Genomic DNA, 23,752 nt, shown 5'->3' on the forward strand with positions numbered 1-23,752 from the left:
AACCCCGTCTTCCTCTCTCCACAGATGCTGCCTGACCTTGAGCAGTGTTTCCAGCATTTTTCCGGTTTTAATATTTCAGATTTCCCTGCCTTCGCGGCATTTTGCTTTTGGTTTAAAGTGGATGGGTTCTTTCAGGTACAGCAAGGGCTGTCTGTCTGGTGCCCCGGGGGTCACGTGTGGCTCCCAACCCTTGAGCCCCAAGCAATTCCAGCCGACTTCAAGAAAGAGCAAGAACTCACATCCAATGTTCCCGTTAAACTGTGCGGCCGTGCACCGGCTCACCATCTACCGGCACAAGTCAGGAGTGTGATGGAATAATCTCCACTTGCCTGAATGAGTGCAGCTCCAACAACACTCAAGAAGCTCCATCTAGGACAAACCAGCCCGCTTGATTGGCACTCCATCCACCACCTTAAACATTCACTCCCTCCACCATCGGCGTACCGTGGCTGCAGTGTGTACCATCTACAAGATGCACTGCAGCAACTGGCCAAGGCTTCTTCGGCAGCACCTCCCAAACCCGTGACCTCTTCCACCTAGAAGGACAAAGGCAGCAGGCGCATGGGAACACCACCACCTGCAAGTTCCCCATCAAGTTACACACCATCCTGACTTGGAAGTATATCGCCAATCCTTCATCGTCGCTGGGTCAAAATCCTGGAACTCCCTCCCTAACAGCACTGTGGGAGTACCTTCACCACACGGACTGCAGCGGTTCAAGAAGGCGGCTCACCACCACCTTCTCGAGGGCAACTAGCGATGGGCAATAAATGCTGGCCTCGCCCAGATCCCATGAACGAATAAAAAAAATACTGAACTGCAATATAATGAACTGCTGTAAACTGATCTGTCAGAGACCAAATATATTAAATTACCATATGCTAAACTACAATATATTGTACTGTGCTGTAACACAAATATATCAAACTGTAATATACTAAATATATTGAACTATAAGAGTCGTGTACTAAACTAATACACAGAACTGCAAAATACTAAATTGTAATATACCGAATACACTATACCTATAGCTTAAAAAAGAAAAGACTTGCATTTCTATAGCACCCTTCACAACCTCAGGATGTCCCAAAACACTTCACAGCCAATTATGTTCTTTTGAAGTGTAGTCACTGTTGTAATGTAGGAAACACAGCAGCCAATTTGCACACAGCAAGCTCCCACAATCAGCAATGTGACAATGACCAGATAATCTGTTTTTACAGTGATGTTGGTTTGAGAGATAAATATTGGGAGAATGTTGAGAATATTGGGAGAACTCCCAACCTCTTCTTCGAAATAATGCCATGTGATCTTTTACGTCCACTTGAGAGAGCAGACGGGGCCTCGGTTTAACGTCTCATCTGAAAGACGGCACCTCCGACAGTGCAGCACTCCCTCAGTACTGCATTGGGAGAGTTGGCTTGCGTGATCAAGTCTCTGGAGTGGGACTTGAACCCACGATTTTCTGACTCAGAGGCGAGAGCGCTGCCCACTTAGCCTACCGCAGACACCTTGGGCTGGATTTTCATTGAGGCGGCGGGTAGGAGGCGGGATTACAACTTTCGGGGTTGTAGCCCCGCCTCCATCGAGTTCTAGCCAACCCACGCGATTTTGACTTGATTGACCTTGTTGAGCCCGCCCAGCATTTCACAGCTGTTTGAAGCTGTCAAGCACTGATAATCTGTACTCCAAGTTAATTCCTTCCTCTCAGGATGATTTAGAGATCTCTCCGGAACAGAAAGCTGACTGCTGCAATTTTTGACAGATCGCGGCCATTCTGCTTTCTGTGCCGGTGAGATGAGGGACTCCCGAGACCTGAAGGAAGGAAGGCTGTAAAGGTAAGTACATGTAAGTAAAACTTCTTTAAACACTTTACACACACCAAACACACTTACCTCTGCACTCATGCACTCATCACTCACCTGAACACCGGACATCTCGACCCCTCCAAGCCCTTCAGCCTGACGGCCCGCCTCCTCTAACTTGGCGTGGTTTGGAGCCGTCGGGAATCCCACACTTCAACCTTAAAAATAGGGATTAGGCTAAAAACTGCCCGTTAACTACCTGTTAACAGGCAGTTAATTGGCACGAATCCCCTTCCTGCCTCGGGGAGGCGGGTCCCAGCACGGGTCGGGTACCCGCCTCCTTTGAAACTGGCATGGAGGCGGGTTTGGTTCGTGCCCCCCGATTTCGGGATTTTAGCCCCCCACACGCCTTCAGTCCCACCTCCACGGCCCAATGAAAATCCTGCCCCTTCAGTTACAAATCCCACGCAAGTACTATCACATGTACAATTTATAATTGGGGCTATTCTGGAGTTGGCAGCATTTTGGGGCTGTGCCAGCACCATAGACTCAACTGTTAAATAATTATACCACACCATACCATAATATTCCCCCAGTATTTTTCCGTACCTTACTGCGCACAGCCAGGAAACTGCTGAAAGCAGCAAATGATTGCAATCCCTTATCAGTCCTATGCACATTGTGCAAATTCCTTGGCTGGGGTCCCAACAGTTGTGCAGCAAGTGTTAATTCACTCTGTGCAGTAGAGACCCCTCCTCTCTCTCCAGCCTAACCCACCCACTCCTTCACCCTCACCGCCCCCGCACCCCCCTTCCTCCCACTCCACATGTCAAAGATTTGAAAACTGTCTCCTGACTCCACAGCTGCTGTTTTCTCAAAACAAGTTGTTGCATCCTTTGCTAATGAGGCCAGTCATAAAAATGCCAAGCACTTGGCAAAGAGCTCTTAATCGGCTCCGACTCCCCCCCCCCCCCTCGGAGAAACCAAAAGCAGATTTTTTTTGGTGGGGGGGGGAGGATTTTACTGAGTGGTGTTCTGCCCTGAGTCGCCATTTGGAAGGTGCCCCACTCTTGCATTCTAATTTTTTTTTTTTTTAAATGATTAATAACCTTTTCCCTCTGCTAGCTGTCACAAGCACTATAGTTTTTGATAGGAAGAAAATGCCAGCAATCTTTCCCCCACCACCACCTCCCTCCCTTGCCAAAAGATTAAAACCAAAAAACATCCTGGAAATAGTCTGAAATATCTTGCTGTTGTCGAGTTTTAAGTGGTGTGTGGGGTTGGGATGTAACCTGTGTCCATTCTCCAAAAAATAAAACCCTTTTGCGGGTTGGGGGGGGGGGGGAGAGAAAATAAAAGAATAGGCTCACAAGTGTTGGGGCACACTGGGCTGGATCAGAAAGGCTTCTGAAGTGCACTGAAGCAGAAGTAGGAGAACACGCCTTGCTTGCGCTGTCAGTGAGAAACCCAGTGAGCAGCCTGCACAAGGTAAGGATTGAGAGGGCTTGTTTTTGAAGTTTAAGAGAGAGAGAGAGAGAGAGAGAGAGGGGGGGGGGTTAAAAGAATCAACTGAAATCTTAGGTGCCTCGCTGGAAATCATGCCCACGGAATAGGCAGCTTGCCAGACAAGCCTTCTGTGGTGTGACCGCACTGCATTCAGGCTTTTAATGAAAAGCAGCCAGTGCACACATTACATGGTGTATCTGCCGAGACCCAGCCTCCCTCCAGTCATCACTGAAGACCAGTAGGATGATGAGTACACTCGGGGAATAGAGAGAGAGAGAGAGAAGTGGTTCAGTTATTTCTTGTTTTATTATTTTCCAGCAGATACAATCTAGGTCAGCCTGCTTCCTCTGAACACTTGAACAGTTTAGGAGGAACTTTCTTTCTCTCTCTCTCTACCCTCCCCTCCTCTCCCTTGCTGCTGACATCGCTGAGAGGGGCTGGGAATGAGAATGAGCTGCTGTCTGCTCGCTGCTGTGCCATTCCTCCCGGGAGGCTGCTGTGCAATCTTCTAGCCGTCCTTGCGTTTCCCAGGAAAGGGATGGACATCCTCCTCTCCCCGGGAAAGGGGACACACGCAGGCTGACCAGGGCGTGTGCAAGGAGCCATGGAATCACCTCGGATCAAGGCAAGGTGAAGCCAGCCACCCACATCTCCAGCTCTGGTACAAGTGCTCACTATTATTAACCAGCACTCCAGGACACAGGAAGCTTTGGGGTCTCAAGCGTTGCATGAATTTCTTCTCATTTCTTCAAGCGCAGGCTCGAAACTGGGGGGTAAGTGTTTGTGGATTTTTTTGGTGTCCTTTCCCCTCTCCTTGTTAGGACCTGAAACTAGAAACCAACTGCATTCTTTTTTTGTTGCTTGACCAGTGTTTCTATGGCAACCGCTGGAGCATAGCTCTCAGCCACCTGCTTTAAAGCAAAACTTTTTAAAGAGTTTTTTCTTAAAAAACAGTGCTTCAGCAATTGTCAGCCACGCATGTTAATCGGGTCCAACTGTTTTCTTATGGATGAAGTGCTTGCTGCACACCCACTTTTTAAGCCCAGAGAGTGTGTTCGAGTTGCTGAATGTGACGCTCACTGTGGTGCAGTGTGCAGTTTATATTTCCATTTCAGACTCACTGAGGTTTAGTAAATTGTAGGGCAGGCACTCGTTATTTATCACCTCCTGTGTCCCCCCCACCCCCCACCCACGAAACAATAAAGTACAGGAGCTGACACCCACCCCGCAGTCATTAGTGAAATACAGACAACATAAAAGTGACAGGATCAATGTTCCATTCACTCACTCACTCAAACTGTTCCAGAGGGGACACAACATACCATGGCCAGCCAAGAGTCCTGCTAGCTAACAGGGTCTTTAAGACTAAGGAGGGGCAGGGGTTGGGGGGGGGGGGGAGAAAGGGTGAGAATTTGGCAGCAGATTAGGTTTTAACTGCTGGAAGGCTCCCAAAATGAAAGAATACCAAGTTCGAATCGATGCCCTGAGTGGCATCTTTCACGTTCGAAGACTTTCACCAATTTTCAGCGGGTCCAGCAGATGGCGAAGTGTCTGGGAACACTATGACACAGATTTTGCTGGAGCCGGGCATCTCGCGGTGTGCCCCGTTAGTTAGACTCCCCACCCCACCTTCCTGCCCAAAAATGTTTGCGCCGCAAATTGCTGGCAGTGCGAGCTGATAATGTGGCGGTGACAGCAATGGAGCATCTGGGACCTTGGTGAACGACGGGACCAACAGTCTATCTCCTTAACCCATGAGATTTTAGGACAGAGAAAGAAACAGAGGAACGACGGAGAAGGAAATAGGGTGAATTAAAGTCAAATCAGATACAGAGAAAGAAAGAGAGAGTCATAGAGTCATAATGGCACAGAAGGAGGCCATTCGGTCCATCGAGTCCGTGCCAGCTCTCTGTAGAGCAATCCAGTCAGTCCCATTCCCCCACTCTATCCCCGTAGCCCTGCAAGTTTATTTCCCTCAAGTGCCTGATCCAGTCTCCCCTTGAAAACATTGAGTGTCTCCGGTTCCACCACTTCCATCGGCAGCGAGTTCCAGGTCCTCACCACTCACTGCGTAAAAGTTTTTCCTCACATCCTTCCTGTATCTCTTGCCCAAAACCTTAAATCTGTGTGAGGGAAAGACAGTATGGATTGAGAGAGAGAGAGAGAGAGAGTAAAGAGACAGAAATAAAATAAAAAATTAATGTTTTAAAAATCTCTAACAATGTTCAGTATCGGTAGGAATGAGACTCCACGGTTTAAATTGTTCCCTTTCTGTGCTGGAGAGGTTGAGTGGCATTCCAGGAACATAAATCTCCTCATTAAAAGGGTCCTTACGCTGTTAATTACCAGCCCTAACTTTCTGCGTCGCGTTTAATGGGCAATTAATGCACAAATGCAGCAACTTCATGAAACTCCCGGGGAGGTTGAGGGCGAGCTGCTGTTTCCGCGAGGCTAACGGCGCAAATCATCCAGCAACGTGTGGCGATTCGCAATTCACGGTGTATCCCTTCCTCACCACAAATTGCCAGACGATTTGCACGTTAATAATGGCGCGCGCCATTAAACTCGCCGTGATTTCGGCAGCCAAAAAAATCTGGGCCAACATCTGAGCGGTGAAGTTAACTGCTCGCATGATAGCAAAATACTGCGGATGCTGGAAATCCGAAATAACAACAGAAAATGCTGGAACAACTCAGCAGGCCAGGCAACATCCGTGGAGAGAGAAATAGTCAACGTTTCAGGTCGAAACCCTTCGTCAGGACTGAAAACACACAGGAAATGAAACAGATTAAAAGGTCAGTTTGGGGGCTGGGAAATGGGGATGAAAGAATAAAAGAGAAGTGAAGAGACATTAAAAGGTATTCAAAACGAGATGAGATGGTGATAGGACTGGTGGAGACAAAAGACGGCTCGAGATGAGGTGTGAAATGCGCTGGCAGAATGAGAGACAGCTGCCACGTGGGAGAGAGAAAAAGGGGGGGGGGAAGGGCCAAAACAAAGGTGTGGATAAAAAATATATTATGCTGGGATGGCCGCTATGGACGTAGACTCCAGCTCCCGCTGTGCTCCGTGCCTTAGCGACTGTGAGGTTGCCATTGAGGGTCAGCCAATGAGGCTTGGGCATCATTCCCACCTTCCCCCCCCACAATGAAAAAAATATTCACTGAGCGTAAAACTTGAAGAACAGTTTATATCCCAATATGACAGACTAGAAAGGATTCCTGCTGTGCAAACTCAAAAGCCCGTCAATAAAACAGGAAAACGTTAGTGCAGTACTGATGCTCTGCCACTAGCACAGTTAACAAATCAATATACTGTTTTCAACCATCAGGTGCGGATTTTCCACGGAAAGATGGGTGGAATTGGGGACCGTGAGCCCCAGAGGAACTGCTAAAAATCCGCAAATTCCGTGTAATAAAAAAAGGGGAATTGACTTATGCAGTGGCCCTAGTTAAGCAAACAAATATTTCAATCCCCTTCCAAAATTGGCAAAAACTTTGGAATTCCATGTAGCAAAAAAAAAGGAATTTATTCGGTCACCATAAAACATTCCCCCCCCCGCCTCCCCCCCCCATTCGTTCTTGGGATGCGAGGAGATGCCAGCAAAGATTCATTTATTGTCCATCCCTAGTTGGTCTGAGGTAACGATGGGCCTTCTTCAAGCATTGGTTTTAGACTATTGAGTGGCTTTCTGGGCCACAGAATAGTTTCCCACATGACAACAGTGACTACACTCCAAAAGTACTTAATTGGCTGTAAAGCGCTTTGAGATGTCGTGAAAGGCACTATATAAATGCAAGTCTTTCTTTTTTCTTTCTTTCACTATTAGAGGGCATTAAGAGTTAACCACATAGCATTAGGGTTACCAACTCTGGTTGGGGTTATTCCTGGAGATTTAATCACATGACCTCCCTCCTCCAATCGCCTCACCCGGTCAAACAGCCTTCCCCCCCCCCCCCCCCCGCAATCTCCAATATTTTTAACTATGATCAAAAGTATTCAACGAAAAGGAGAAAATAAACACCTTTTTTTTAATGCCCCTCTGATTTTTCTCCTGAGCTGCTGGAAGCAGTGTATTAATCTTCAATTCCTGGAGACTCCAGGGCAATCCTGGCGGGTTGGCGCCCCTACATAGTGAGGGACTAGAGCCAGGAGTAGGCCCGACTGGGCGGAGGTAGCCGTGAGCTAGTTGGGGATTTTGGGGCGCTCATTTTTATTTTCTGCTGGCAGTGTGCAAGTTACCTTTGAAGTCAGCCGTAGCTCAGTGGGTAGCACTCTCTCGCCTCTGAGTCAGAAGGTTGGGGGTTCAAGTCCCACTCCAGAGACTTGACGACAAACATCTCGGCTGACACTCCAGTGCTAGTGCTGAGGGAGTGTTGCACTGTCGGAGGTGCCGTCTTTCGCATGAGACGTTAAACCGAGGCCCCCGTCTGCTCTCTCGGGTGGACGTAAAAGATCCCACGGCACTATTTCGAAGAAGAGCAGGGGAGTTCTCCCCGGTGTCCTGGGTCAATATTTATCCCTCAACCAACATCACTAAATCAGAGGGGATCTCATTGAAACTTATAAAATTCTAACAGGACTGGACAGACTGGATGCAGGAAGGATGTTCCCGATGGCCGGGGAGTCCAGAACCAGGGGTCACAGTCTAAGGATAAGGGGTAAGCCATTTAGGACTGAGATGAGGAGGAATTTCTTCACCCAGAGAGTGGTGAACCTGTGGAATTCTCTACCACAGAAGGCAGTGGAGGCCAATTCATTAAATATATTCAAGAAGGAGTTAGATATATTTCTTAAGGCTAAAGGGATCAAGGGATATGGGGAGAAGGCAGGGACAGGGTACTGAATTTGGATGATCAGCCATGATCTCATTGAATGGCGGAGCAGGCTCGAGGGGCCGAATGGCCTACTCCTGCTCCTATCGTCTATGTTTCTATCTGGTCATTATCACATTGCTGTTTGCGGGAGCTTGCTGTGCGCAAATTGGCTGCTGCGTTTCCCACATTACAACAGGGACTACACGTCAAAAGTGCTTCATTGACTGTAAAGCACTTTGGGATATCCTGAAGGTCGTGAAAGGTGTTATATAAATGCAAGTCTTGCTTTTAGTTGTACAGTTTATACACTATACATGTGTCAGCGCAAAGATAGGCTGTTCACAAAGCATAACTCATGAAACTATTGAGCTGCAAGAGTAGAATTCTGTTTGTTCTTTTCCTTTTGGTTTCCAGCGAGGTTCTTCCTTTAACGGCAGTACTTTGTGACCTCTGATACTACATCTCTACAACTAAAAACTTATCTGCTGCCAGTAATGAACCAAGACTGTGGAAAACAAGGGAAGGGAGGCCCCTGCACTAACATAAATGTGAAACTCATATCTGCTCCAAATATCTGGAGCTGCATTAGCTCTGGGCACTTTAGTTCTGCAATCAACTTCACTCGAACTATTAAAGAGGAATGTAATACACGCACTCGCTGACAATGTATGTCGTGTATGACTTGCACAGTCATTTGAGGAGAAACTGCATAAACCCCCGGCTCTGAAATTTGTGGTCTTCGGAGCGTTTGGGGGGAGGGGGGGCAGGGGAAGGGGCATAGATCTGGGTGGAGCCAAACTTCCATCTGCCCACTGACATTGTCCCCTGACCTGATCCGAGATCCTGGGGTGGGGTCAAGGTTACTTAAATGTCAAGTGTGGGCGTCTGAACTGTTTGCAGGGTAACTGAGGCACCTGTCTGGGAGGGGAAGAGGAGGCGGGGGGACAGAGGAGGGGAACAGAGCAGGGGATGAGGGAGGAAGAGATGGGGAAAGGAGAGGGAGAGATGGAAGAGGAAGAAAGAAAGACTTGCATTTCTATAGCGCCTTTCACGACCACCGGACATCTCAAAGCGCTTTACAGCCAATGAAGTACTTTTTGAAGTGGAGTCACTGTTGTAATGTGGGAAACATGGCAGCCAATTTGCGCACAGCAAGCTCCCACAAACAGCAATGTGATAATGACCAGATAATCTGTTTTTGTTGTGTCGATTGAGGAATCTATTGGCCAGGACACCGGGGAGAACTCCCCTGCTCTTCTTTCAAACAGTGCCTTGGGATCTTTTACATCCACCTGAGAGAGCAGACGGGGCCTCGATTTAACGTCTCATCTGAAAGACGGCACCTCCGCCAGTGCAGCACTCCGTCAGCACTGCACTGGGAGTGTCAGCCTAGCTTTATGTGCTCAAGTTCTGGGAGTGAGATTTGAACCCACAACCTTCTGACTCCGAGGCCAGTGTGCTACCAGCTGAGCCATAGCTGTCACTGGAGGGAGACAGAGGAGGCGATGAGGGAGGAAGAGATGGAAAAGGAGGGGGATGGGGATGAGTCAGGAAGAGATGGGGAAAGGACAGGGAGAGGAGGGGATAGCGAGGAGGGGGGAGAGGAAGGTAGGGAATGAGGAGGGGAGGGGGGAGGAGAGGAAGGGAGGGGGAGAGATGGGAGGAGAGGAGGGGGAGAGGAAGGGAAGGAAAGAGATGAGGAGGGGTGAGGAGGGGAGAGGAAGGGAAGGAAAGAGATGAGGAGAGGGGAGGGGGAGGGGAGAGGAGAGGGAGAGGAGGGGAAGAGATGGGGAGGAGAGAGGGAGAGGAAGGGAAGGAAAGAGATGAGGGGAAGAGGAGAGGGAGGGGAGGTGGCGAGGAGGGGGAGAGGAGAGGAGGGGAGGGGGAGAGGAGGGGAAGGAATGGGAAATGTTTCTGTGACATATTTCTGCAATGTTTGTGAGCTCTGGGTGGGAAGGGACAAAGGTTTAAAAAAAAGTAACCAGTTTCTTTTTTTCCTGCCAGTTCCTTTGCGATCGAATGCATCGAAAAATCGGCCTTTACATTTTCTGCCCACCACTGCCTTAGCAACGCTGGTTGCCAGGGGCCCAAAGGCGCGACACTCTCCCCACCCCAGAGATAGTGCTGGTGGGCGACTGGCGCGCGAAGCGTTTTGCTGGTGTACGCGACATTTATTGCAGAGGCCGTGTAGGTTTAAGTATTTTGCTTTCGAGACAACATTTGTCACAGTCAAATTCTGCTGGATAAACAAAGTACATTTTAGACAAAAAGAATAGGCAGCGCAGATGTGTAAGTGTGCCATGTTATTAAAGTCGCTGAGTCAACAAAGGGCATATAAAGAGCTTCACAAAGCTGAATCAACAACATTTCTTGTTCGACCCATTTCAAGCCTTACACATAATTAAGCTTCCGCACCAAGGCTGTAATTTGCAGAGAAAAATATTAATTTAAGCACTGAATCACACAGCCTGAGCAATGCACCAATCCCTGTCCAAGCAGAGAGAGACCGATAACCTGCTCCCAGGCCTTCGCTGCCTGATATCCAGTTCTAAGAGACGCAAAGTTATCTCTCCCGACCTGTCAGTTGTGGCTCAGTGGGTAGCACTCTCGCCTCTGTGTCAGAAGGTTGGGGGGGTGGGCAGTGGGCGGGGGCAGGGTTTCAAGTCCCACTCCAGAGACTTGAGCTCATAATCAATGCCCACGCTCCCTAGTGCACTGCTGAGGGAGTGCTGCACTGTCGGAGGTGCCGTCTTTTGGATGAGACACTAAACCGAGGCCCCGTCTGCTCTCTCAGGTGGACGTAAAAGATCCCATGGCACCAAAGAGCAGGGGAGTTCTCCCTGGTGTCCTGGGCCAATATTTATCCCTCAACCAATATCACTAAAGAAAGATTATCTGCTCACTTTTACATTGTGGGAGCTTGACGTGTCCAAATTAGCTGCCGCATTTCCTACATTACAACACTTAAAAAAAAAAGGAATAGACAGACTAGATGCAGGAAGGATGTTCCCGATGGTCGGGGAGTCCAGAACCAGGGGTCACAGTCTAAGGATAAGGGGTAGGCCATTTAGAACAGAGATGAGGAGGAATTTCTTCACCCAGAGAGTGGTGAACCTGTGGAATTCTCTACCACAGAAGGCAGTTGAGGCCAATTCATTAAATATATTTCTTAAGGCTAAAGGGATCAAGGGATATGGGGAGAAAGCAGGGACAGGGTACTGAATTTGGATGATCAGCCATGATCTCATTGAATGGCGGAGCAGGCTCGAGGGGCCGAATGGCCTACTCCTGTTCCTATCTTCTATGTTTCTATGTAAAAATGCTCCATTGGCTGTAAAGCGTTTTGGGACGTCCTGAGGTTGTGAATATAGAAATGCAAGGCTTTTTGTTTTTAATTCCACGGGGAAAGGTTTGCCTCTCTGCGGGTTTATGGGTGAAACTGGAAGCTGGGGTTGTGTGGAGAAACACAGGCATTTAGCGCGTTTTACACAAGGCACTGTAACTGGCTGCAGCACTGAGGGTTCCCGATCGCTGCACAGGCCCAGCACGCTCGCCTCCGAGTCAGAACCTCAAGCCCCGCTCAACGAAGCAGTTGCCAGGGTAACCCGTCCTGTTTTTTTTTGCTACCCCCACCCCCCCTGTTGGGACGGAGCCGCAAGAAGGACTACGGTGCAAGGTTCTCTCTCCCTGTGGCTTCAGCCTCTGTGGCCGGGCGCAGCCGGTTGGCCCAACGTGACGGCTCTGTGGCGATGTCGTTGGCTGCTGGCCGAGAAGAAATATTTGGTTCACCCTGGGTCACATAAGTACTCGACTTGTGCGCGACACATCTTTACAGCAGAACTGTCAAAACCAATGAATATTTAATAGTGCAGCTGCTGAACCGGTCAGGGGCTAAACGCTTGAGTGATATTTTGGTTGGCGGTGGAAACATTGGACTTTCGCTTTGTGACTGGAGTCTTGCTCCATACCATAACACCGTTCATTAAGACCTGTGCCTGTAATCTCCCGGGGCGAAAAGGTTAAATTATGAGGAAGAACGGGTTGCACAGACTAAGCTTGTATTCCCTCGAGTACAGAAGATTAAGGGGTGATCTAATTGAAGTGTTTAAAATGATTGCAGGATTTGATAGGGTAGATAGAACAACAACAACTTGCATTTATAAAGTGCCTTTAACGTAGCAAAATGTCCCAAGGCTTGTGTTATTGATACTGAGCCACATAAGGAGATATTAGGGCAGGTGGCCTACCTCTTTGACCAAGCGTTTGATCACCTGCCCTAATTTCTCCTTATGTGGCTCGTTGTCAAAGAGGTAGGTTTTAAGGGAGCGTCTTAAAGGTGGGGAGGCGGAGAGGTTTAGGGAGGGAATTCCAGAGCTTAGAGCCTTGGCAGCTGAAGGCACGGCCGCCAATGGTGGAGCGATGGAAATCGGGGGACGCGCAAGAGGCCAGAATCGGAGGAGCGCAGCGAGATCTCGGAGGGCTGGAGGAGGTTACAGATATAGGGAGGGGCAAGGCCACGGAGGGATTTGAAAACAAGGATGGGAATGTTAAAAGTGCGGCGTTGCAGAGCAAGGCACCTGACCTGGATGGTCATGCCCTGCCGGACTGCAATGGGTGATTTAGATGAGAAGAACAGGCACGGCCTACTTTAACTTCTTTGACACAATCTTTAACAATAATTTGTGGACCGTTTTGCTTTTTGCCAGTGCAGTTTTTTTACGTAACGACAACCGATAAAATGTCACCATGCCAATGTGCGAAAACAGCACCGCATGTAACTGGCTGTTGGAAACCCAGCGCACGGAATCTGTCTCCAAGGATAGGCTGGAATATTTTCTTTGGAAAAATTCCACCAGCGATGTACTCTGGACTACAAAAATAAATCCGAGGAAAGAGTTGGGTTATGGTGTGTAAAAACAACTGTTAATTGCACTGTGTCATAGAGTTCATGAAAACAGACACACTCTTGTGCGGAAAACACAGTCTGCTCTACTATACTGTGCATCAGCCAAGACTACTTCCTTCCTCTGACTGACTTTAGCATGACTTACCCTCTGTCCTTGTGTAACTGCATATGGTTAAGGTAAAGCGAAATAGCTTATTAAAATTCCATTTCAAATAACTATATCGAAGCAGGATTTTCTTCAGTCAGGCATTCCAGCTTCTCAAAGTCAAAGTCACTTGGCTACCGAACCAAAAACTCAATTAATGCTGGTATTTTACGGCATTTGTTGTAGTCTAAACGAATGGGGCTCTTCTTCATTGGGCAGGGGCAGGTCAGAAATGCTCGTGTACGAATTTATTCGCTGTGTGGCCATGGTTTACCCCCTCCCCCCCCCCCCCCCCCGCCACCCCCCCTGCCCAATTCATCAAAGGGAAAGGGTCTGAGCTCAGCCCAGTCTTGAGGGAAAGTGTCACACTGAGGACAGGCATTTCATCGCCAGGGTGGGAAAGAGAGGTCAGTAAACCAGAAGGGATTTAATTCCCCCACCCAGCCCACCCCTGCCTCCCCCTAGTGGTCACGTCAAGAGCAACAGGTTCCGAGGAAGCAATTTGCCTCCACAAGAACCGTTTGGGTTGCCAACTCTCCCAGGATTGTCCTGGAGTCTCCCGGAATTAAAGATTAATCTCCTGGACACTGTTGCCAGCAACCCCCCGGAGAAAAAAATCTTGGGGGCAATTTTTAAAAAGTGCGGGTTTTTTTCAATTTTTCTTTGAACATTTTCATTTCTCAGTTATAAAAGTTTGGAGATGGGAGAGAAAGGGCTCTTTGACTGGGTGGTTGGCAGTGAGAGGTCACGTGATGGGACCTCCAGGAATACGTCCAACCCGAGTTGGCAACCGTAGTCACGGTATAACTGATTCCTCTTAAGTTGCTTAATTCAAATTGCCCAGTCATTCAACTTTTAGGCTGAATACCCACTTTGCTGTGATATCATTGGCACCAATTTCAAATTATTGAATAATTCCATTTATAAATGTCAAACTATCAGGAGTGGACTGTACTTCAAAAATTGTGTGACGTATTCTGAGATCCTTCAATGCGATACATGCTAGATAAATGCATGTCTATATTATCTTGGGTGGACCATGCCGTGTGGTCTCATGAGGGGATTTACTTTGTACTTAACTTAAAAATAGTCACTCCAGATTTTACAAATCATTGTTCTTTTCTCAAAGATTTTTGTGCTCATCAAGGTGCTGGTGAATGCACCATTAAGCTCTCTCAGGACAGGTATAGCACAACCAGATGCATATAGTAAAGCTCGTTCTATTCTGCCCCAACAATGTGCCTCACCACCCCCTACATCACCAGGGTGACATATTTCCATTTCCCACTCTAGACATCCTGTGGCTTTTCTGGGTGAGTGCGCCAATTAGTGTTTGAGTAGGGTCAGTAGGTCTACTAGGAATTGGATTGAGACGGCCCAAACTCATTTCATATAGGACCCTTGCAGCCAATAGACAGAGGAGACGTTCCTCCCATCATTCCAGGCTGCACTTGAACCCAGGCCACTCAGCGGTGAAAGGTCCAATGATTCAAGGGGGGGGTCTAATGTTAGGCGGGGATACAATGAGTAACGGGGGGGGGGTTAATGATTGACGGGGGGGGGTCCAATGAATGACGGAGGGGTCTAATGATTGACGGGGGGTCCAATGATTGACGGGGGGTCCAATGATTGACGGGGGGTCCAATGATTGACGGGGGGGTCCAATGATTGACGGGGGGGGGTCCAATGATTGACGGGGGGGGGGGTTCCAATGATTGACGTGGAGGTCCAATGATTGACGGGGGGTCCAATGGTTGACGGGGGGGGGTCAATGATTGACGGGGGGGGTCCAATGATTGACGGGGGGGGTCCAATGATTGACGGGGGGGGGTCCAATGATTGACGGGGAGGGTCCAATGATTGACGGGGAGGGTCCAATGATTGACGGGGGGGGTCCAATGATTGACGGGGGGGGTCCAATGATTGACGGGGGGGGTCCAATGATTGACGGGGGGGGTCCAATGATTGACGGGGGGGGTCCAATGATTGACGGGGGGGGGGTCCAATGATTGACGGGGGGGGTCCAATGATTGACGGGGGGGGGGGGGTCCAATGATTGACGAGGTACTTCAATGCTGCTTTGCCATTCACACCAGACTCAAAACGGCAGCACAATCATGACCCTCCACTGGCTCCGGTACAGCTTATAGATTCTTAAAGGGATAGAGAAAGTAAATCCCAAACACTACTATCTGAGATCTTCTGTGAATTTCATAAACAAAAACTGGAAGTGCTCCTGGGTTGGCAGTGTTCAGCGAGTGTGATTAAAGGAATGATTAGAACTTGCACATCCACACAGGACCTCCTGCTGTAGGGTGGTTGAGTGCTCCTTTACAGAAACAAAATGTGTGTCACAAGTTGTTTTACAGCCACCAGAAACTGGTTCCTTCCAACCATTTCTCACTTGGTGGCACTTCCGAGGTCTCCTTTCTTGGAGTAAATTAACTCCAGAGAAATCTGCAGAGGCTGAACCTCTCCATTTATGAGCTTCAGAATCCCGTTCTATATCGGTCTCTATTTGTGCATCTCTATGGAGACGAATTTGCCAGCTCTCCCGTGGACACCAGACAGTTCTGCCGGAACAGAGCATCCGCGGGTCGCGAATAGGGTTGAACGTATTTTCCTGGCGGTTTCATCACATGAACTCTCACCCCCCAAATTCCAGTCAAACAGCCTTTTCCCCTCTCTCCAATATTTTTACAACTAATAAATGAAAGTGTTCAAAGAAATTGGGGGAAAAAAACTAATTAGAAAGGAAGAGTTGCATTTCTATATCGCCTTTCACCACCACCAGACGTCCCAAAGCACTTTACAGCCAATGAAGTACTTAGAAGATAGGAGCAGGAGTAGGCCATTTGGCCCTTCGAGCCTGCTCCGCCATTCAACGAGATCATGGCTGATCATCCAAACCCTAGCACCCGGTCCCTACACCGACAGCCATCCCACACAAGCCCTATCCCCGTAACTTCTTTTGAAGTGTAGTCACTGTTGTAATGTAGGAAACTCAGCAGCCAATTTGCGCACAGCAAGCTCCCACAAACAACAATGCGATAATCTGTTTTCAGTGTAGTTGCTTGAGGGATAAATATTGGCCCGGGACACCGGGGATAACTCCCCCCTGCTCTTCTTCGAAATAGTGCCATTAATTTTTTTTAACGCCCCTTTGATTTTTCCTCTGGTGTTGCTCGCGGGCGTGTCCAGGAGATCAATCTGCAATCCCTGGAGACTCCAGGGCAATCCTGGAGGGTTGGCGACCCGCGGTGAACACCGTACATTCACATCGGACAGTCGGCACGAGCCTGAGCCCATAGAAACCTGCGTTAAGATACGGCTCGTCTATCGGATGGTACGGTCGTTGGATTTGACTCTAGGGAATGTTTTTTTTTTTTAAAGTGCTGATTTCAAATGCAGTCGTGTCAACAATAATTAATAATTCAGGGCTTGTTTCAGCGGGAAATGAGTTTCATTTCAGTTCCCGGTACAGTTTTAACAAGAAAAAAAGAGGGAAGCTGATCGCAGAATATTGTGTGTAATTTTGTAACAAGTCCCAACCTGATTGAGATGAAAGGCAAGAGCTGCACTGATCAGCAGATAATGTCGCTGTACATAAATACAGACATCACCTCACTTATGTTAATGCAAATAACTTAACTGCTACTCCTGTAACAGTTTTGTGATTCATTTGCTCAGATCCTCTCCGAGTTGTTGTTCAAGTGTTGATCCGTGTTGTAGCATGTTGTATTCATACAACAACTTGAATTTATGTAGCACTTTTAACCTAGTAAGCTGCCCCAAGGCGCTTTAGTGGAAACGTAATCAAAGAAAAGTTTGACACCGAGCCACGTAAGGAGATATTACGACAGGTGATCAAAAGCTTGCTCAAAGAGCTGGGTCTTAAAGAGCGTCTTAAAGGAGGAGAGAGAGGTGGAGAGGGGGAGAGGTGTAGGGAGCGAATTCCAGAGCTGAGGGCCCAGGCAGCTGAAGGCACGGCCGCCAATGGCGGGGCGATGAAAGTCGGGGATGCGCAAGAGGCCAGAATTGGAGGAGCGCAGAGATCAATACAAACAGTACTATTAAATCTTGCACAACAGTCTGTACAGATTTATTATCATGTACCGACTGCCTGGAAGCACTTTAATCTTGGCACGCTTATCACAAAGTGTAACTGCGGGTTCCCTTCGCAACCGTATTGATTGAAATTGGTTTTCACATTAAAAAGATGTACTTGATAATATATATATCTCCTACGCGTACATTGCAGAATTGGACTCGGTACAGAAGTAATCAGCATGGGATTCTAGCCAGCTTCACTCACCCACTTCAATACTAATTAAATCCTAAAGGTATTTGTAGTCACAGGTACAGGAATATTTGGCACTGGACACCTGGTGTAATAAACAGCAAGCCAATCAGTATGCAAACGTGAAATACAAGTTAGAAAGAACGAACTTGCATTTATATATTTTTTTAATTAGTTCACAGGATGTGGGTGTCGCTGGCAAGGCCAGCATTTATTGCCCATCCCTAGTTGCCCTCGAGAAGGTGGTGGTGAACCTCCTTCTTGAACCGCTGCAGTCCGTGTGGTGAAGGTACTCCCACAGTGCTGTTAGGGAAGGAGTTCCAGGATTTTGACCCAGCGACGATGAAGGAACGGCGAAATACTTCCAAGTCAGGATGGTGTGCGACTTGGAGGGGAACTTGGAGGTGGTGGTGTATAGAGCGCCTTTCACTACCTCAGGACGTCCCAAAGCGCTTTACAGCCAATCAAGCACCTTTTAAGTATAGGCTTGTAGGAAACATTCAATTTTCACACATGAATGTGAGAATGACCAGATCATCTTTTTTAGTGATGCTGGTTGAGGGATAAATATTGGACAGGACACCGAGGAGAACTCCCCTGCTCTTCTTCGAAATAGTGCCATGGGATCCTTTACGTCCACCCGAGAGGTGGTTTAACGTCTCATCTGAAAGACAGCACCACCGACAGTGCAGCACTCCCTCAGTACCGCACTAGCCTCGATTATGTGCTCAAGTCTCTGGCGTGGGACCATAACCCGCGAGCTTCTGACTCGGGGCGAGAGCGCTGCCCACTGAGCCACGGCTGACAACGTTTCGGGTTTCAGTGTCGGACCCTTTTCATCAGAAGGGCTTCTGCCGAAACATGGGATGTGGGGATCGGGCGGCAAAATGCAGTTGAGGACGAAGATCAGCCATGACCTTATTGAATGGCGGAGCAGGCTCGAGGGGCCGTATGGCCGACTCCTGCTCCTATTTCTTACGTTCTTATGAGCCTTTCTCTTTCGTGTGCTGATCAGCCTGCTGTGTATTTCAAGCAATTTCTGATTTTTATTCTGAAGTCCAACATTCATAATTAGTCGATTTTACCACGAGGTAACTGCCAGTGACTTTGCAGCCACCGTGGGGTAGAACTAGGTCTAGGGGCAGCAGTGCAAAACGGGCGGTATTGCATTGGCCACCTGTTATCTGCCCCGCCCGATAACTCAGTTCCATTAAGAACATAAGAAATAGGAGCAAGAGTCGGTCATACGGCCCCTGGAGCCTGCTCCGCCATTCAGTATGATCATGGCTGATCTTCTACCTCATCTCCACTTTCCCGCCCTATCCCCCACAATATATATTAATGATCTAGACGAGGGAGCTAGATGTAATATCTCCAAGTTTGCGGATGACACAAAGCTGGGTGGGCGTGTGTGCTGTGAGGAGGATGCAGAGAAACTCCAGTATGATTTGGACAGGTTGGGTGATTGGGCAGATGCATGGCAGATGCAGTATAATGTGGATTAATGCGAGGTTATCCACTTTGGTGGCAAAAACAGGAGGGCAGATTATTATCTGAACGGCAATAGATTGGGAGAAGGGGAAGTGCAACGAGACCTGGGTGTCCTTGTGCACCAGTCGCTGAAGGTAAGCATGCAGGTGCAGCAAGCGGTTAAGAAGGCAAATGGTATGTTGGCCTTCATAGCGAGAGGATTTGAGTACAGGAGCAACGGTGTCTTGCTGCAGTTGTACAGGGCCTTGGTGAGACCACACCTTGAGTATTGTGTGCAGTTTTGGTCGCCTTATCTGAAGAAGGATGTTCTTGCCATGGAGGGAGTGCAGCGAAGATTCACCAGACTGATACCTGGGATGGCAGGAATGACGTATGAAGAGAGATTGGGTCGATTAGGCTTATATTCGCTAGAGTTTAGAAGAATGAGAGGGGATCTCATTGAAACTTATAAAATTCTAACAGGACTAGACAGACTAGATGTAGGAAGGATGTTCCCGATGGCGGGAGAGTCCAGAACCAGGGGTCACAGTCTAAGGATAAGGGGTAAGATGAGATGAGGAGGAATTTCTTCACCCAGAGAGTGGTGAACCTGTGGAATTCTCTACCAGAGAAGGCAGTTAAGGCCAATTCATTAAATATATTCAAGAAGGAGTTAGATATATTACTTAAGGCTAAAGGGATATGGGGAGTAAGCAGGGACAGGGTACTGAATTTGGATGATCAGCCATGATCTCATTAAATGGCGGAACAGGCTCGAGGGGCCGAATGGCCTACTCCTGCTCCTATCTTCTATGTTTCTATCCCTCGATTCCCTTAGAATCCAAAAATCTATTGATCTTGGCTTTGAATATACTCAACGACTGAGCATCCACGGCCCTCTGGGGTAGAGAATTCCAAAGATTCACAACCTTCTGAGTGAAGGAATGTCTCCTCATCTCAGTCTTAAATGGCCGCCCACTTATCCTGAGACTGTGCTCCTCTAGTTCTAGACTCTCCAGCCAGGGGAAACAACCTCTTAGCATCTACCCTGTCAATCCCCCTCAGAATCTTACATGTTTCAATGCGATCACCTCTCATTCTTCTAAACTCCAGAGAGTATAGGCCCATTCTACGCAATCTCTCCTCGTAGCACAACCCTGTCATCCCAGGGTTCAGTCTGGTCACTAGACTGATCATTGAAGTGACTGGAGCTGAATATCGGGTGGGGCTATAACCGACAGCAGATGTTTACGTTGCCGCCCCGAGTGGAATTTCTGCCGACGCCCCTCTACAGATTAGACCCTTTCAGTGACAGAGCAGCTATGCTGGTACAGATCTGTGTTCCAGCATTGCGGCGCAGCAGAATGGGGTATTTCTCAATCATGGGTGGCAAGTTCCTGGTCAGGGTTGAGATGGCGGGTGAGGGGGTCAGGGTGGAGAGAGAGAAAAAGAAAGAGAAAATCAAGGGGTGGGAAGGGGGCAAACGACACTGGCCCTGTCTCGCACCTCCTACCAAAACAGTTACAGCACAAAGACAAAGTCGACTGCTTTCCTTCCAGGGGATGGGGTTTGCACTGGAAGAACGAATCCAAACTAAGGGGGAAGAAGAAATAATTCAAACGAGAGATCGGGGACCCGCAATCCCATCTCTAATGAAAACCTCAGTTTTCCCTCTGTAATTAATGAGCTGCTTAGAGAATGCGGAACACCCGGCTTTAAAAACATTCAACTTCTGAGCGCAACTTTGTTAGTGGACCATTACCAAAAAAAAAAGCATTCTCTTGGTTTTTTTTAAACTAAAAGAGGAACTTCAGCACTGATTTCTGTCTGCAGTACGGTCACGAGTGCTATTGTGAAAGAAAGGAATAAGGCCGCAATGATCCAATCTACTCACTACTGCAAATGATCTCACTATTTCTCTGAATTAGGATGTGTAACGCATGCGTTTGTTTCCGACTGCCTTCAATCCAAATCCGCACTGCAGTTGCCAATGTCTGGCAATCTCGTCTGGCATCCGAACAAACTGAAAACACAACGGGAGCTGGAAGCGGCACTTGGACAATGCTGGTTCAAGGACATGTAGTTAGAACGGTCAGTTCCTCCCAGGGCCAGGGCCCGTCTCTGGCTTTATTTGATGCTTTCACGGGATCCTGCAGATAAAAGATCGCCCAAGTGCCAAACCAGGAGCGCACACACGAGGCAGCAATTTGAACAGCTTAAAACACAGAGTTCTACAAACCTACCCTGTATAATTGACAATGTGCCACCACTACAGTGGCTCTCACTCGAGAAATAATGAATCAATGGGAGGACAGAAATAAATTTATCCCCCAATCCTATTTTACAAATTGTGTCTAGTTTTGATACAGCACTTGGCCGGGGTAGGGGCGGGGAAATTCCTAAATTTTAAATTTTAGTTTGATTTAGCAGATTTCGAATTCAATTGGGCGAGATATTTGGCTATTTGGTCCGGTCTATTTGAACGGAAAATTTAAAGGGATGCTGTCACTCCTGATAACAGGGGGAGTGGGACTAATTGGATCGCTAGCTCAAAGAACCAGCACAGCACGGTGGGCCGAAGGGCCTCCTTCTGTGGTGTATGATTCTATGAGCTGCAGAATCACTTCAGTCATCCTGAGGAGGACTGCAAAAAATTACAGGACGACATTAATAAACTTGCAGAATGGGCATACAATTGGCAAATGAAATTCAACGCAGATAAATGTGAGGTGTTACTTTTTTTTTTTTTAGGAAGAAGAGGGAGGTCACTTAGATGAGGAAAGACGGGAGGAGGCTCGAGTGCAGCATAAACGCCGGCATGGACTGGTTGGGCCGAATGGCCTGTTTCTGTGCCGTATATCCTATGCAATGCACCACCAACATTCCACATGGAAATCGCCCTGAACCCTCACACTACAACTTCCATTTCCCAGAGCACAGAGGCCACACTTTAGGTGATCTCGGCAGATCATTAAACCTTTTTCGACACTGAACCCATGTGCGCCTGCACACAGACCTCGAGCTCACCTCCTCAGCAACTTGCAGTCAAGCTGCCTTGGTTGGCTGAGGAGGCCTCCTCCTTCCATTTCCAGGGAAGAGGACCTCGTGATGTCCTCTAAGGCATCAAGGGGTATGGGGAGAGAGCGGGAATATGGTATTGAGATAGAGGATCAGCCATGATCATATTGAATGGCGGAGCAGGCTCGAAGGGCCGAATGGCCTACTCCTGCTCCTATTTTTCCATGTTTCTATGACCTGCAGAATCACTTCAGCAGATTGTAACCGGAAGTGCATGATGACTGACATGAATCTTGTCATTCTTGTGGAAATGACTTATGAAATAATACTGGGCGGCCTGCTGGTGGCGCTGTCCAGGGAGAGTATAAATACTCGGGCATGGGCCCAGCTTGCTCAGGACATTCTTTAACAGGAACTAGTGAAGGACACAACTCGATCTCCATGTTGTAAAACAGTTGATTAAAGCTTTGTTTAACGCTTAGACCAAGTGCCTAGTAGTTTTCTTGTGTCAATGACGCCTGGCATCATTGCGTCACCAAATGCCGTGTATAAGACGCAGGAGGATACGGCATCTCAGTAGTTCAAACTACAGCGTGCCCAGAACCTGCTGCAGAGGGAGTGAGTGAACTTCCCTGGCGGCTAATACATCAGCCATCAAAGTCTTCTGGGAATGGGCTGGTAAGGATCAAGCCCAGCTTTCGCCATTTACGGTTCAGCGAGCGACGACACGACCCCCCACAAACAAATACGAGGTTCGGTGGGCACCATCAAGGCGCTTAACACTTTCCTCATCATGTCAGCGAAAGACAGAACTTGCATTTATACAGCGCCTTTCATAACCTCAGGACGTCCTAAAGCGCGTTATAGCCAATCAAGTGCTTTTGAAGTGTAGTCACTTTTGTGACATAGGAAACATGGCAGCCAATTGTGTACAGCAAGCTCCCACAGGCAGCAATGTGATGTTGATTGAGAGATAAATATTGGCCAGGACACCAGGGAGAACTCCCCTGATCTTTTTCAAAATGGGATCTTTTACGGGAAACTGTTTAATTCTACTTCTAAATATATAACACACAACAAAAAGTGACTTACAGAGTTTGAGTACAATTGAGGGATTGGAAGACTGCCATGTACTAAAACTTTGGCGGTTTATACAAGCCCGCAGAATTCGAGGCTGAATTTACTGCCTTAAACAGACCATCAGTACCTTATTATTGGAGATATATCAGTTATTACTGTAAGCAAAATTTGATTTCATTCACATTGCTGTCTTTATACAGCAGACAGAAGAGTTAGGAACAGGAGTAGGCCATACGGCCCCAGACATGTTGAGTGCAGGTGAAAGGGGCAATAAGGTGCCTTAAGGAGTGCAATGCCATGATCGGACCTGCACTACAAGTAAATAAAATTAATCATATTTTAAATGCTTTTACATTATTTATGCCCCTTTTTAAAAATCATGTTTCCTTTCTCTTCAAGTCCCTTCCAGACATTTTCCCAATCTAAGGGCCTGTTGACCTCTTGAACCAGCTGCTGATAAAGGGCTGGGTTCCCCTCCATCGCTTTGTGGAAGTGACCCATTTGACCACATGGCATCTCATTGTGATGTCCCAGTTCGCCACATGGCAGATGGTGTCAGCACCCTTGCCTCTGAGTCAGCAGGTTGTGGGTTCAAGTCCCACTCCAGAGACTTGAACTCAACTCAAGAGACTTGAGCACAAAAATCTAGGCTGAGGGAGTGCTGCACTGTCGGAGGTGCCGTCTTTTGGATGAGACATTAAACCG

The 23,752-nt window shown here is 47.9% G+C and overlaps 1 protein-coding gene across 2 annotated transcripts in view; it reads right to left on the reverse strand.

Moving 5' to 3' along the window:
- chlsn (cholesin) overlaps positions 1 to 23,752 on the reverse strand; it is a 437,761-nt gene that overhangs the window by 36,239 nt on the left and 377,770 nt on the right. The window contains exon 1 of one of the 2 annotated variants that reach the window (XM_086000268.1): positions 1,923 to 2,012. The exons of the other annotated variant lie outside the window; for it this stretch is intronic. Within the exon in view, the coding sequence (XP_085856394.1) occupies positions 1,923 to 1,937 (15 nt within the window). The 5' untranslated portion in view covers positions 1,938 to 2,012. Of the gene's footprint in view, positions 1 to 1,922; positions 2,013 to 23,752 lie in introns of those variants that run through there. 2 annotated transcript variants of the gene reach the window in all.

The sequence above is a fragment of the Somniosus microcephalus genome, chromosome 11 (genome assembly GCF_052327205.1).
Source record: "Somniosus microcephalus isolate GS21.2 chromosome 11, FLI_Smic_1.0, whole genome shotgun sequence".
Lineage (NCBI taxonomy): Eukaryota > Metazoa > Chordata > Chondrichthyes > Squaliformes > Somniosidae > Somniosus > Somniosus microcephalus.